This window comes from Rhinatrema bivittatum, chromosome 9, assembly GCF_901001135.1.
Source record: "Rhinatrema bivittatum chromosome 9, aRhiBiv1.1, whole genome shotgun sequence".
Taxonomy (NCBI): Eukaryota; Metazoa; Chordata; class Amphibia; order Gymnophiona; family Rhinatrematidae; genus Rhinatrema; species Rhinatrema bivittatum.
The window spans coordinates 198792692-198809511 of NC_042623.1; the positions used below are offsets into that span (position 1 = coordinate 198792692).

General features: G+C 43.3%; 1 protein-coding gene across 1 annotated transcript in view; it reads left to right on the plus strand.

Annotated features, from left to right (window-relative positions):
- Positions 1 to 10391, plus strand: part of ATP1B3 (ATPase Na+/K+ transporting subunit beta 3) — an 85343-nt gene extending 74952 nt beyond the window's left edge. The window contains exons 6-7 of the mRNA XM_029615394.1: positions 9229 to 9315; positions 9671 to 10391. Of these exons, the coding sequence (XP_029471254.1) occupies positions 9229 to 9315; positions 9671 to 9844 (261 nt within the window). The 3' untranslated portion in view covers positions 9845 to 10391. The remainder of the gene's footprint in view (positions 1 to 9228; positions 9316 to 9670) is intronic.
- Positions 10392 to 16820: the final 6429 nt, after the last annotated feature.

Sequence of the window (16820 nt, forward strand, 5' to 3'; positions counted from 1 at the left end):
AAGCATGGGTGTAGCTTGCTTATTGCGGCGGTTACTACCCCTACTACCCCTAACTAATCAAGCTAGATATTTCACTTGGATGCAGCTCCATCACTGCTCTCTACATTAAAGGTGGGGGTGGAAGGGAAATAGAACCAAGAGCTAAGAGAAACAGATAAGTATGAGAGAAAAAATGTGTGAAGCTTGCTGGGCAGACTGGATGGGCCATTTGGTCTTCTTCTGCCGTCTGCCGTCATTTCTATGTTTCTATGTATGTTACTGAATATGGATCTCAATAATAATTTAATGGTGTTTGGAAAAATGTTATGCATTTTTAATTATTGGAAGTTATTCTGTTCGTCAGTTGCTTTGAAATATTTTTACTATTGATATTTATATTTCTTGATTTTACTGTTTTATGAGGAATGGTGGTTCAGTTTTTCCCTTGTTACGCTGCATACAGAGTCTGGCTTGTTGAAGTTTCCGGTTCAGGTTTTGCCTGCATGTTTCGCTTTATACTTTATGGTCATTTTATTCTGTATTTAGTGAGGATCTGTGTTTTGCGTGTGTGACTAAGATGAAGTATTCCGCTAGCGTGCAACTTTTGTGTAGGGATCTATAGCAGCATGGCATGTTCTGTTTTCCTAATAGTTGGTGTATTAGTGTTTTAGGACCTGGTGTAATTTACAGTGTCTCCTTTTCTTAGGTAGGATTGTTGCCATTTAAGTGCTCTCTTGTATAGGAGGATTATTATATTGCAACAGTAATTCCATGTATTTATGACTTTCTGAGGGCCAAACAAATGCCTAATGCTATCCGGGTTCATTGCTTGTTTGCAGGGCTTTTTTTTGGTTGCACCACAGCAGAGAATGTAAATATTGTGATATTTTTATCTCAGAAGACACCACTATGAATATTCATTTTCATATAAATTATAAATGGATAATTTGTAATTGCGTGTAGGGCACACAAGGCTGTAAGGTTCAGCTAGGTCACCTAATACCCTTACACTGGCTATGGGACCTCCAATGTAGTTTTAGCCCAGCTGATGACCACCCCACTGAGCCTCGGAACTCTTGTGGGTAAAGTGCCTGACCTAGAAGACTGGGGGGGGTTTGGGGGTTTTGTTTTTTTTATGGCAGTAGCCTTCAGCCCACAATGTGAGTGAGCTCTGTGACCTAATAAATTATCAACCTTCTACTAAATTTCATCATTACAGGATGGCATGCATCATAAATTTCTGCCTGAGGTTGCAACGGATTTCCACATCAATCACTCAACTACCAAAAGCAGCAGCAGGTTTTGGCAGAACGTTCTTCAAGGTCTTCTCAAGGATTAGAGCCTAACTCCAGTTCCTCTCTACCCACCCCAACATGTGCACACCCTGGGTTAATTTTCTTTATTAATAGTTATTCTCACAACATCTTTTTATTTTTTTTTGACCCTGCAGGTTAAATCGAGCTCCGTTGTACTTCCAGCTCAATCAGAACCAGGGATGGGATAATGGGCCATGAATCTTCATTCGTAGCTACCTGAAGATTTTTTTCCCTCTTTTAAATCCCTCCCAACGTACAGTTAGTCCGGTCATTGCAAAGACATTCCTGGATTGGGGCCATGAATTAAGGCTCCTTCTGGAACCCTATAATCATGGACCCCGAATCCTTAGGCAGTGACCATGACTGCCTATGCTAAATCTGGAGACTGAAGATATGTGGCTGCTAAAGGGCAAAGTGAAATTCCCCTGAGCCGGAACTCTTGTCAGAACTCTTGAGAGACTGAGGATTTACTATAAGAAGCCATTTTTGTATTAGCAAATGTCGTTTTTTCTCTGCATGTTAAAAAGGAGCATTCCTATACATAGCTTTCCAGATGGTGCCCCTATTTTCCCTTTACATTGAATTCAGATCGTTCTTCTGGAGAACCAGATAGGTCCTGTCTCTGGCACGGAGGGTGGCCATGCAAATAGGTTTACGTCACAGGGCAATAGCCCTGGAGCTCTGTAGAATTGTGCAGGCAGGGGACAGGAGCAAAAATTGACTTAGCCTGCAAAGGCTTCTGCAAGAATGAGCTCGGCAAGTACTCCCAAAGTTAATGGAGCAGGGCTGGGCTGAGTGGACCTCACCCTTGAAGCTTAGGCTTGAGCTTTGTTAAGACTTGTATGATTGACTGGGTGAAGTCTAAAGTTGGTTTTTTTTTTTCATCAGTGCTTCATGCATATCATCCAAAAGTCAGTACTGATTGGAGATTACCACAGTCCACTGGTATAGGATCGGTAGGTTTCCGTTCCGACAACTTCTTGGCTGGTACATGTGTGCAGATTCTCACATGGGTGACAATGTGAGCTGGAAATCATCTGGTGAACTGAGTGAAGCCTCATGGCTAAATACAAAGTTTGTCAAGGCCCCACAAGCTTAGAAAGTTTGTGTCCAACAGTACCAGCAAAATTACAAGGTGAAGACAGATTGCTCGACATAGAGAACAATAGCAGCTTGTCAGTGCAGTTCTTATTACATTTACTTAAATCTGCAGGGGGGACATCATATGGCTCGACTTCCATCTTCTGTTGCAGGTTTTGGTGGTTCTTCTTTTAAGGTGACTGGTTTATCCCTACAGATCTTGGCACCTGGCAGACAGCACACTTCTGAGACATGTCTGGCTGTCAGATGAATGCCTCTATGCCAGTGATTCCCAAACCTGACCTGGAGGACCCCCAGCCAGTCGAGTTTTTAGGATAGCCACAATGAATATGCATGAGATAAATCTGTATGCTATCCCGACTGGCTGGGGGTCCCCCAGGACAGGTTTGGGAAGAACTACTCTGTGCCCTTCAGAAGCAAGGCACCAACCACTACTAATCTCTCAGTGGTTGTTGAGTTTGCAGCTTTGTGGTTTACAAGTTTCGGTTCTTTCTCTTCCTGGGATGCATTCTCCTTCACCAGTACTGTAACACCAGTTCTTCGTATCAAGGGAGATTTAATTCAGGGTGTAGGGTCTCATGACTGTAGTAATCTGGGTCTGTCATCTTGTAGTTCAGTTTCATCTTCCTCTTCTGTTTGTTTTTCATCTTTGACATCTCAACAAAAATTTTATCAATGGCCTCTTTTTTTTTAAATCTAAATCTTACTTACTCTCCTCTTCCTGGTAGAAAGCAGTATTTCCCCAAGCAGTAACAAGTAATTCTTCCTGATCTGTTTTCTATAATTTATAATAGGCCAGTTATAAGTACAGGAGTGGCCTAGTGGTTAGAGTAATGACATGCGAACCAGGAATTCCAGGGTTTAAATCCTTTTTCTGCCACTGCCTCAGGCACCCAAATAGATTGTAAATTCCTTTGGGAAGGGACTTATTTCTATATACTTGTATAGACCCTGTTTTCCAGATTATTAATCTGGAAAGAGGGAATGGAACATCTGTTGATATTTGTGTAATTATACAGATTTCCATCCCAGACAGAAGAAGTGGATAAATATTTATCGGGGGATATTCACAACATTGCCATGAAAGAGGATTTCAGTCTGCCAGATGTTGATTGGAGCATCCCAGCTGAGTGCCTTCTAGAAGCAGGAAGATCCTGGATTCTTTGCAAGGAGACCTGATCTGTCAATTGGTAACAGAACCCACATGGGCGAAGACGGATTCTAGACCTGGTGCTTACCAACAGGGACAGGATCTCTGCTAGGGATGTGCAGAGGGACGCCATACATCGCATTAAAAACCACAAACACCCATCTACATAGCTGCAGTATAATCCTGCTATTTACGAACAAAATTACAACTGTGTATTACTATAATATTATATCACACAATATTCAAATACAGCTGTATGACACGGTGGTACAGGATATATCACACCAGAAGATTTATCCGATTTGTTCTGATGATGTATATCCACAATTGATCTTCACATTGTGTACATACAACTAATGTGTCACTTTTTATCTTCACACTGAATTTTTATACTTCATGCAAATTTTTGCCTCACAAAAAGGCTGCTTCAGGGAACTAAAACAAAAACCAAAACACTATTTAAAACCCAAAGTATCATAAAACCCCACACATATACAAAAACCCAAAGTATCATAAAACCCCACACTTATACAGAAACATACCCTTACCTTAACCTCAATCAACGAAAAACACCAACAAAGATGCCTAACAACCAAAATACCAAAAAAACACCTAAAACCAAACCATTTAATATATATTTCAAAATTATACCAAATATACCTTACCTTCAAAAAATAGATCAATTTAAAATACTTCAACAAAGGACAAAGCTACTGTCTGCTCCTAACAGATGCAGATTAACTTCTTAACCAATCAACTTTTTTTTTTTTTTATATTCACCTCACATTAGGCTGTTTCCTCCAGTCATGTAACTGGATCAACAACCAAGGGGCTGCCAACCAATAAAAACAACCCCAACCAGATACAAACAAAATCTTCCCATATAACAAATCATTTTATCCCACTAAAAGAGAACATTAGGAGAAACCGAATCCAATCTATAAACGGTTGTTGATTCAAATCCCCCTCCCTGAGGATGAGGAACAGCTTTTGCCGCAAAGCAAAAAAAAAAAACCGCATATCGCCAAGAGAATGTTCTGCCTCAGTTCAGTGCGCCACAAGTGGAGCCTCTGGCCGAGAGTTGTTAATATTACTTTGATGTGTAATACTGCCCAACTTGAGAGCATGTACAGTCTTGCCCGTATAAATCGAATCACACAGACACAAAACATACACCACATCCACAGATAAATAAGTCGTAGATGATTTCAAGACATCTCTATGAGAAGCAACAGAGGATGCACAAATGCTGAACGTGACAGATCACAAACACAGCAGGTCCCACAAGGACTGCGACCGACCGCTCTGTATCCTGGCAGAAACATTATCTTCAAACGGAAGAAGAAACAAAAAAAGAGCCGGCAAGTTCTTTGTGCGATTGCATGCAAAGCAGGTTTCTTTAAACACAGAGAAATTGTTTAACGATGACCCGTGGGGATTTCATAATCCCAGCAACATTCTGCACATAAGGGGGAGGAGTAAGGTATCACACACACTATTCTATCAGAAGCCATCACCGATTTTTTTTTTCTTCTTCAGTAACAGATCCTGATGTATAAAACATGCCCTTTCATAAGCTCTTCTGACAACCGATCGTGTCAGCCCTAACCAGAAAAGAATCTTACATCTGAACAGCTTGTACCTTAAACTCAGCAACTGATGCACGTGTATGTCGTAAACGAAAAAATTGACAACGGGAATATTCTGTTTCATCCTTCTAGGATGACACATCTCAAAGCGTAATAGAGAATTGTAATCAGTGGGCTTTATATATATATATATATATATATATAGAGAGAGAGAGAGAGAGATGTCACAAATCTTGCCAAACGAAGGAAAAGCCACATATCAAGGAAGGCAACCTGTAAGGGTCAGCCACATATAAAAAAAATTGTAGGTTCACATCACATGCATTCAAGTAGTTAAAAAAACAAAAAAACAAAACAGGTTTCAATATGTAGACAAAAAAGTAAGTGGGACTGTGGAGTGGGTGAGAGAGAGCAGGGGTCGGGTGTGACCTGTGTGAAGGTGAAGGGCAGGGTGTGAACTCTCTCCTGCACACATGAATATATCCAGCAGCAGTGGGGCTGACGGGCATTCACCTCCTGTCTCTATGCTCCTTCTCATTCTTTCTCATGGCCTGTCACTTGTGCCAAGAAACTACACAAAAATCAAGGCCATGCAGCTGCTATTGTCTAGGGTCCCGGGAAGCAAGAAATGATTCTGCCACCCCCAGCTCTGCTCTGTTTCTGCAGGGAGCTGGGATGGATTTACAGTCACCGGCTATGCGGTTTCCCAGGGGGAGGGAGCCAGAACTGATTCACACTGCTAGCCCTATTCTATTTCCTTGGGACCTGGAAACATGGCAGAAAGCCATTCTGTGTTGTTCTGCCAAAATTAAGCCCTGGGTAACTCACAAAAAGGATTGAGTTATCCTAAGTTTGAAACTTGTGAGCTCTAGTGCTTATCAAGGCCTGGAGACTGGCACTATTGCAGATAAGTTTCAAACTTGCTAACTCAATCCCTTTTTGTGTCTGTTTTTTGCTCTGCTGCATCTGCTTCAGTATCATCCCTTCTCCTGTTCTCTGTAGAAGACCAAGGCCCTTTGTCCCCTGTTTTTGGAATGGGATATATATATATATATATGTGCAAAGCTGCAACATGGAAGTCCATACATGCATTCACTAAGCATTACTGTTTAGATCAAGGCTCTCACAATAATATTTTATTTGACCAGCAATTTGAAATATCTGTTTCAGTAGGAGCTTCAATGTCACACCAGCCTTTCTCCAGTTTGCACTGAATATTTAAATATAAAACAATGTACAGTAACACAACCTTTAGTTAGAGAGCCCCCACTTGTATGGCGGTTGTTCCTGCTTGTCCACAGAGAAAGCGAAGTGTTTACTTGTAATAGATGTTCTCCCTGGGCAGCAGAACAGCCACACAATCCTTCCCTCCTCCCTGAAATTTGTATAGCTTTCTACCAACTTGACCAGACTTGCACAGTGGCAGCAGCATGGGAACGTCTGCACGTGCTCAGAAGCACCTTTCGGTGGCTCTGTGCTAGTAGAGAGCCTTTTTTTTTCCCCCCCCACATCGGTGTCACCAGAGGACATCGCCCACTTGTGTGGCTGTTTTGTTCTGTTGTCCTCAGAAGGACACCTCTTACAAGTTATCAGCTTCAATATATTCTCTTCAGAAAAGTAAGAATAAGAATAAAAGACCGAGAAATGACTCTTGTCATCGGGGCTACAATAGTTACCACTGAAATACATGGAAAAGCTGAGCTACTGTGGATTACCCTGCCAAAACATTAGAAAGATTTCCGTTTACATGGGATTAATATAAATGCACCCAACAGAGGGAATAATTAGATTCCGACATGACAAACGGAATTTGGCTGCCCGTCTTATCGCTGGCACCCCAGTTCTACGACGACTTCATTGGTTACCAATTTCCGCCCATATCAAATACAAAGTTGCTGCTTCCATACGCAACTTACTCTATATATTCGCACTCCTGCCTGGATTTTGCATTCCTCAAGCCAGATTCTTTCTCGATGTCCCCTCCTCCTCCTAAGGCTGCCCTTCTGGCTTCCCCACTCGTGCGCATTCATTTTCCTCTCATGGCCCTAACCCCCTGGAACTTCCCTTCCGGTTTCACTGCGACTTACACAGGGCTCCAGAATGTTCAAAAGTTACTTAAAATGCACCTGGTTCTGTGAAGTCTTCCAGCAGGGATGTCCTCGCCTCCAGCTCTGAGATTTTATTTCCCTCCAGCTCGCCAAGAGTGATGCCGTGTTTTTCCACTCCAGCCTCACTCAGCCTTCATCTCTAATTCGGGCTATTTTCTTGTCTAGTTTGTTTTTAATATACGTAGCAACCTTGTAGATATGCCAATCTTTATGATTTTTTTTTTTTTTTATATCCTGCCCCGAGCTTTAGGGGATAGGCATAAGGATGGCATGAATGGCGGAGATACTGCTTGTAGGTGACGTCTTCAGTCGTCACCTACAAGCACTCGTAGATTAGAATTTGTGTGCTGCAGCTTCTCCGTGCAACCATCTGACGGACCCATCTGCGGGTAGGGTATCCTAGATCTGTTGGTCTGTTCAAAACAATTTTATGGTGCCTTTTCATCATTTAGCCATAAGGTTTTCATACAATACAAAAATATAGTCAAAATAAAATACCACTTATACAATAATAAATAACATAATACAACACAATATAATTAATACCTTAAAATTTTACCAAACAATTCATGTTCAAAATAAGGTATGAAGGAACACCAACATGTACATAAATACATGAGTCCAGTAATTAACATTTATAAGTAAAATAGCATAACTAATGTGCAAAATCTTACCACAGACACTTTAAACTTCTGTAGCACCCCTAGAAAATCAAGTTTTGATCACCCACCTAAAATTGAAATATTAATTTTCTATCCAGGCCTCCCTAGGAATCGTACTCCATAATCTAGGCACAATGCAAGAAAAGGCACATGCTGGTGTTTTGGAGAATCTCATTTCACTGAAGGGACAGTTAAGAGAGCCACCCGAGGATCTCAAAATCTGAACTGGTATATAATTTGTCAATCAGCTCTCAAAATATGATGGACCCAAATCATTTGCTGGTTGTAATTAAGACACGCACCTTAAATTGAATCTGAACCACCACAGGGAGCCACTGCAAGTCTCTAAGAAGAGCACTAACGTGATCCCTAGGGAGACAATTAACAATCATACGAGCGCAAGCTCCATTTGACACTAGCTGAATCTTGTGCAAAATGGAGAATGTGTCACTAATCTTGCAGTGTCAGAAAATTTAGGGTCCAAATGATCACCCTGCGGTCAGATCAGTGTTGGGCTCAGACCTGCGAACTTCAAAGATCATGAAATGTTTCTAGCTAAGGGCACAAGTAGAAGGCAGTTAAAGCTCGTATGGCTGACAATTGGTAGATACCCCAGGTGTGAGTGGGCCCACTGGTCCTTATCTCTGCAGATGTTTATTCCCTCCAATAGCAATAGAAATACTAGAACACACACACCATCCCTGAGCATGCAACCCTGTACGACCTTCTTCTACAATAATAGTGTTTGAACATTTTCAGCTGACACGTTTCTGCCCAATTGAGCCTTTTGGTGGTTTCACTAATGGCGTAAAAGCATTGCTAGAACTGCGAGATGGTTTTAAATATTTGATATGATTTTGAATTGCTCTAAGAAATAGCACTAAGATATAAAAAAAAAAGTTCAAAAGTTATGCCCTTCCCTAAATCTGCTTTCTCTAAGTGCATTTCTTTGTCTTTTTAGAGCATTAAAATGTTATACATGTAAAACGCTCCTAAAAAGTTTAGCGAAAGCCACAGTGTTTTTTTTTTATTTGCACAAAGATTTGGTGGTGGTGTACCTGGTTATTCCAATAGTCTGAATTTCATGTAACTTCACAAGCTTACCTAGATGTGTGGTATTGATTAGCATCAATGTATGCTGTGGTGGAATGGTTTACATGCTTTTATACATTTTATTCTCTAAATATGTGATGATGGTGGTTTTGTTAAAAGGAGCCATGCAAGTGCCGCTGTATTCAGAAAGCTTTTTATCAGGTCATCAAACCACATTCCATGTCTGAAGGGCCACATGCATTAACAAACACTTTCCTCTTTCCCCTATAGAAAGAGGATGGAGTGCAGCTGCAGTATTTTCCAGATTATGGAAAATTCGACTTAATGTACTTTCCGTACTATGGGAAAAAGGTTCATGTAAGTGTTTGTTTGTTTCCCCCTCCTAAAAGTTCAACTTCACCTTGAAGCCCAGAACTTGGTCTCAGACAGCTGCCAGCTTTAAATCCTCTATAGTTTGCCCACCTATAGACTATCCATTCCTTATCTATGGGCGAGGAGACTGAGGCAGCCTGTAACACAGGAGGTTATATGGGCACAGTACTAAATATTTTAGTTACGTTTTTAATGGAATTGAAGGCTCGCACAACCCAACTTTTTTTTTTTTTTTTTACTAATGTGCAAGTTGCTGAGTTTTTCCTCTCCTCCTCGTATAAATTTGTGAAAACCAGATTTGCATTTCAAGTAAAAAAGCATTTTCCTTCGTCTTTTCTAGGCCAACTACGTGCAGCCTTTAGTTGCTGTTAAAATAAAGGCTAGCAGCAACACCACCAAGGAAGGAGAAATATATCTGGAGTGCAAGATCGAGGGTTCTCCTAACTTAAGAAACTCAGACGAGCGGGACAAATTCCTGGGACGAGTAATTTTCAAAGTCCAGATCCGCGAATAGCGTGACTCGAGAAGTCTCCGCAGAGTAAAATGTTGTGTGTTTGGTTTTATTTTTTTTTTTTAATCGGCTGGACCATCTTGGGAGCAGAAGGTTTGGGGGGGATGGCACATGACATTCAGGGTAGCATAATAAAGATGATGTGCTTCCAAATCATAAATTTAAAAACCCCTTAGAGAATATTTCCTGTCATGCTTATGCCTGCCCGATGGGACCAGTTTACAGACAGAAAGGTAATCATGCCATAATAGGGACCTGTAAATAGCTCTTTCCAAACGTCATAATGGTGGTCTTTGTCCTGTTCAGATGTGATTTTATTCCCCCCTCCGTGAGTGTCTAAAGCTTAATGTGCTGTGCTGTGTAAATATTTAATTGATTTAACACTGGTTTAACTGTCCTATCTCCATGCCCACAGTTTTAGGGATCAAATGAGGAAATAAAGTGGTACCTGACCAACGTGTAAAACTATTTTATAACCTGCAAGATTTGTTGTGTGCAGATGCCTTAAAGTCCTGTATGAAGAAAAGAAATAAAGTGGATTTTAAAAATACGCTCTGGATTTGTTTGTGAGCCCTTTGCCTGTGCCATGCATGACATTTTTGTCATCAGTGTGGTTTTAGGCAGGGAACCGAATGTCATACTTTTAATCTATTTTGCTAATAAAATAACCATCGCAGTTTAAAAGAAATATACACCAGGGAGGTGACTTGATGGTTTCCGATGGCTGCACAATGCAATGTTTAAATGAGGGGTCGCGCTAGGGGAAATTGTGCATCCCTAGCGCCTCCTCGGCATCGGGCGCACAGGAGAGGTGGCTGTCGGCGCGGGTTGGGAAAACGGACGCTCAGTGCAAGCGTCTGTTTTCCCCCGCTACCAGCACAATATTCATGCATAAGACGCACGGCCTGGACTGTGCATCTTGTACGTTTGTATTGGGCGCCCAGAATACATTTTTTCCCCCCCCCCGGAATCTGCTTTCTGTGATTCCTCCTACTTAGTATCACAAGGATACTAATAGAAGGAATCACAGAAAGCATGATGAGCCCTTGAGCGTAAATTTGCCGCGTTGCAATGGGAGCATTGGCCATGCAGGATTTTTTTTTTGCATCGTGGGTATTAGCTAGTAGCCTCATCCACATAGAATTTACATGTAATGAGTGCTATTAGCTATGCAGCGTTTTGGACGCGCTAATCCCCATGCATCAGGGATTATGAACGCACGTCCAACTGCGGGTTAAGCCATGTGCTAGCTGCAGCGCACGGTATTGCATCAGCCCCAAAATTTTTAGTGTCAATTTAGAGTTCTGATTTATGAGACTAGGAATATCTTTACCTTTGTTCAGTGGGCTGAAGTTAAATCTAGCTTCCTTGAATGACAACTGTTCCCATGTCTTCAAAATCATTTCCACACCCTCTACACTGTATACAAGCTGCAAAACCAGTCTCGCAACTTTTATACAGTTAGAGGGTGTGGAAATGATTTTGAAGACATGGGAACGGTAAGCAGATGTCTCGATCCTTTTACACAGGTTCAGAAATCTAAATTGGCACTTAATTGTAATCCTTTGGCTGCTAAATTCAGATATATTTGAACAATTTCAGACCACACTTTCAAAAGGATATAAACCAGACTGAGCATACGAGGAAAAACTTAAAGATCTAAATGTATTCACAGGAGGGAAAGGGGCGATATGACAGATGTTTGTTTATTTGATTGATTATTATTCAGCTTTTCAAGCACTTCAAAGCAGATCACAGGCAGGTACTGTAGGTACTTCCCTGTCCCCAGAGGGCTCACAATCTGAGTTTTTGTACCTGAGGCAACGTAGGGTGATGTGACTTACTCGAGGTCACAAGGATCGGCAGTGGGATTTGAACCCTGGTCTCCTTGGCTTGAGGCCCCGATGCTCTAACCCAGGGGTGGGCAATTCCAGTCCTTGAGTGCTGCAAACCAGTTGGGTTTTCAGGATACCCCTAATGAATATGCATGAAATAGGTTTGCATACAACTGAGGCAGTGTGTATGCAGGTCTCTCTCATGCATATTCATTAAGGATAGCCTGAAAACCCGACTGGTTTGCAACCCTCTAGGACCGGACTTGCCCACCCCTGCTCTAACCAATAGGCAGCTACTCCACTTCAAAGCAGATTACTTTCAGGTACTCTGTGTATTCAAATACCTCAAAGGATTAACTGGATAAGAGGCTCTAGAAAGGGGGCTCCTGGAATGGGAAAGGGTTTTGGAGATACAAACAAGCCTCTTCATCGAGGTGGAGGTGAGCAGGACTGTCTCAGAATTCAAGAAAACCTGGTGCAAGCACAGAGGCTCTCTGAAGGAGAGGAAGGGGACCAGCAGGATATGAGGATGAGCAGTATGGTGGTCCTTATCTGCCCTTATGTTCTGTTTGATTACGCAGCTAAAGGGTTAAGATCCCCCCCTTTTTTTTTTTTTTTTTTTAAATATCTTTATTGATAAGGTCCCTTTTTAACATTTGCATCCTTTCTGAAAAAGAAGTTCAGTGGTGTATGGAAGGTCTCCAGCGCCCGGGGTCCAATGCATTTGTGAGCCTCTCCAGCGCCTCCCCCCATCCTTCTTGTACTAATGCTTAAGGTCACAGATAATCAGTGGTGTCTCAGAATTTGGGGGGGGGGAGGGGAACAAGCCAAAATACCATTTCTTCATATCACACCCCACCTCCATAGCATGGCCCCCTGCTTCAAAACTGGTTATAAAAACATCTCACTAAGAAAGTCCAAAGGGCCTTCTGTATAATTTTTTAAAAAGCTGGCCATTTGCACCTGTCTAGTAAAACTTCTATTAAAATGATTTGATAGCCTCCTTCAAAGGCTAGAGGATGGGAATGAAGAGTAGAGCCAAGGGGGTGGGACTTGCTGGAATGTTTACTACCCTTACTCAAAAAAAATCCCTTGCACGGTTAATGCAACCCCAACATTGCTCTCTGCTTCAACAGCAAAGGGAAATGAAGAAAAGAGGATTTGCATTCAGATAACAACCAAAAAGGACTGAACTACAAAATCTGGGTAAACAAATAGGCATGTGGGTAGCTTGCTTATTATGGCAGTTACTACCCTAAACCAATTAAGCCTGATACATCACTTTGAATACATATACAGTGTTGCTCTCTGCTTCTACGGCAGGGGGAAAAAAAAGTAGAAAACAGGATTTACATTCAGGCAACAACCAAAGACTGAACTTCACAATCTGGGTAAACAATCGTGGGGGTAGCTGCTTATTACAGCGGTTACTACCCTAAACCAATTAAGCCTGATTCATCACTTTGAAAGCATATACAACATTGCTCTCTGCTTCAATGGCAGGGGGAAGTGAGGAAAACAGGATTTACATTCAGACATCATCCAACAAGATTTTGATCTGTGCAGTCTGGGTAAACAAGCATTGGGGGAACTTGCTTGATGCGGCGGTTACAACCCTTAAACATAAGCCTTAGGCTCACCTTTGATGCTACTCCAACATTACTCTGCATCAATGACAGGAAATGGCAGGAAATTTGAATCAAACAGTTACCAACAAGAGCCCTGAAGTTGGTGGTTGGTGAAACAGATAACTATGGGAAAATAAGAGTCTAAGCTTGCTGGGCAGACTGGCTGGGCCGATTGGTCTTTTTCTGCCATCATTTCTATGTTTCAACTAACTCTATATGGCTATGAGAGTGAAGTCTGGAATATATAGGAAGGGACAGAATGTCAGTATAAATCCTGCACCTCCAGCTCTCTAACTCTGTGCATCCACTGAAACTCCCCCAAACAATGGAGCTTGGATGTTTCCCTTACAGCTCATCATGCAAAAAGATATTTTCTAATTCTGGTGTCACCTCACAGTAACAGCAGCACAAACACCTTCCACTGCCAGACACACTGTGAACTACCACAAAACCCCACAAAAAAAAGACACTCAAAATCTATACAGCAAACCTATCATAACATAACAGTAATAACACCAAGGACTCAAACAAGAACCCTACCTGTGAAAAAGCAGAGGTAAATATTACACTGGGTCCCAGAATACCAATACACCACCTACTGGGGAAACAAACTAAACCCGATTGCTGTAGATCCCTACACAGACACCATATGCTAGCAGAATCTCTCCCCCTTGGTCACACGCGCAGAGCAGAGACAGCCCCTCACCAAATACAGATTAAAGGATCACAAATTGAACAAAACTGAAATGGATACCTCAAGAAGCCAGACGGGTAGATTTTTAAAGTTATGTGCGGGCGTAGATTTGTTCGCGCAACCCCGCGCAAACAAATCTACACCCAATTTTATAACACGCGCGCACATGTTATAAAATCCAGGGTCTGCGCGTGTAGGGGGGTGCACAATTGTGCAACCTGCACAAGCCAAGCAGCCTGCCTCCATTCCCTCCGAGGCCGCTCCAAAATCGAAGCTGCCTCGGAGGGAACTTTTTTTCTGGCCCCCCCACCTTTGTTCAGAAAGTTACGCCTGCCCAAAGCAGGCATAACTTGCGCACGCCAGCCAGCTGCCGGCGCACCATTCCCCAGCCCGGGGACTGGTTTGGAGGCTTCAGCCAGGTCCCCGGAACGCCCCCGGGCCAGCACCACGCCCCCAGAACACCCCCGAATGCCACGCCACCCCTGACACACCCCCAAGCAAAGCCCCGGGACTTATGCACGTCCCAGGGCTTTGCGCGCGCCGGCACACAAGTCCCCTGCGTGCATAATTGCGGCTGGATTTACATGCGCAGGGCTTTTAAAATCTGCCTCTCTGTGTGTAACAAAACAGAGCCATTCCTCATAAAACTAAATCAAGAAACATAAAGAATCAAGTATAATAGTAAAACCATACTAATAAAAGAATATTTTAAAACTGACATATAAAATAACTTCTATTAATTAAAATCATATACTTTTTTTAAATTTCTCGAGCACTGATAAAATATTTCAAAACGGCACACAAATCAAATAACACCCAATAATTAAAACTAAACTAAAAAGCGATTAAAAAAAAAAAAGCCCCTGATGTCCATACCTGGGAACTTTTGATTTCCAGTCACCCTGAGATTGTCAAGGGTTGGGAGGAGGTGCACAAACCTTATCCTCTCTCACACACTCGCATGTCCATTCTCTCACACATACTGTCACATACATACAAGCTCTTATACCCACCCACAACCTCTCTCACGGACACTCTCTCTCTCTCTCTGCCCCCCACCCCCCCCCCCCCCCCCCCCCCCCCCACACACACACACACACACAAGCTCTTACTTCCCTGGGTTCTCTCACACACACACACTCATTTTTACTGGCTTCCTCATAAACACGCATACACATCCAGGCAAGCTCCCATATATTCTCACATCACTTCCCCCCCAGGCATGCACACATTCATTCTCATACACAGACCTCCAGGCAGGCACCAAGTCAGTCTCTCTCTCTCTCACACACATACACACAGGCAGACTCCCATTCATACACATGCACACACTGAAGGCAGACCCCCCTCTTTCATTGGCCAGCAACCTCAGAGCCTCTCTCATTCCTCTGCTGCCACTTTCACTGCTGCCGCATGGCTATTGGGGAGGCACTGATCACTGCTACTGGCACTGAAGCCCATTCTGCTGCCTCCTCTGTACAGGCCCCGTGGGCTTCCAGTTCCTCCATGCTGATCTCGTACATCGTGAGGTCAGCATAGATAAAGTGCTACTCTTGCACATTCCCAAAGATTACATGTGCAATTCACTAAATTCAAAATATTTTTTACCTTTGCTGTCTGATCTTAGTTTTCTCATTGGTTTGTCACAGGCTTTTTTTTTCCCCCACCTTCCTTTTCTTGGTCTTTTTTGTATTCCTTTTAGAGGGTCTCTTTTTTTTTTTTTTGTTTCTTCTCTAGCCATCTGTCTTCTTCCCTTCCTCCCTCAAAAACACACTCAGGCTCTCATTCTCACATGCTCTCTCTCACATACATACACACATTCACACACATAAGCTCTCACTATCACACTTTCACACATATACAGGCTGTCACACACACAGACTCTCACATGTTGTCACACAAACACACATAGATACAGAGGCTCTTACATGCTGTCTCTCCGAACATACAGGCTCTTACTCCCACACACAGTCTCTCAACTCAGTCTCATACATACACACAATCTCTCAACTCACTCTCATACACACACTCTAGAGGGCCTCAGACTCACTCACTTCTGGGCCTCCTCTTTGTCGGTTACTGTGGGATGGCCTCCATGGGGGCCGCCGCAAGGAGGGATCTGCAGCGACCCTGCTAGTGGGCCTCCTCTTCTAGAGCCACCATGAGATTGAATCCGCAGCGGCCCTGCCACAAACGCTGCTCCTCTTCTGCATACGGACCAACGCTGCTTGCTCCTCTCCTCCTCCCTGCCCACGCGGCTCCGGCAAACTGTTTCTTCCAGGGTTGCACGGGCAGGAAGGAAAAGGAGTGCCTGGAGGTTACTTGTTTCCTTCAGGCCATGGTGGGATGAGCTCCAGCACGGCCCCCGCTGATCTTGCCGATGTGTGCGGCCGCCAGAAAAATTGTGCGTGGCCATGCACGTGCGCAGCTTAGAGAGAACAGTGGCCGGCGCACAGCATGGGGAACAGCATGCTTCCTCTGCTCAGCCAGCGGCGGGATGAGGTCCACCGGCAGCCGCATGGGCCTCCCTGTGTTGGCCATTGGCGCTCCACTATGGTCCTGCACCCGGGGGGCATTGGCCCCTCTTACTTCCCCCACAATACACCAGTGATGAAGCTGTAAAGAGATGGTGTCTTCACCAGTCTGTATTGTATCTGGTACTGTGCTGCTTCGCTCAATAGACCAATGCCGTCTCCCATCATCCATCCTTCCCTCCCGGGCTGTGCCTTGCCGCTCTTCCCTCCTGAGCTTACACGTCGGGATCCATGTACCGCAGGCCTCCGTTCCCACAGTGCGATTGAGACCTTATCTTCATCCGAGCA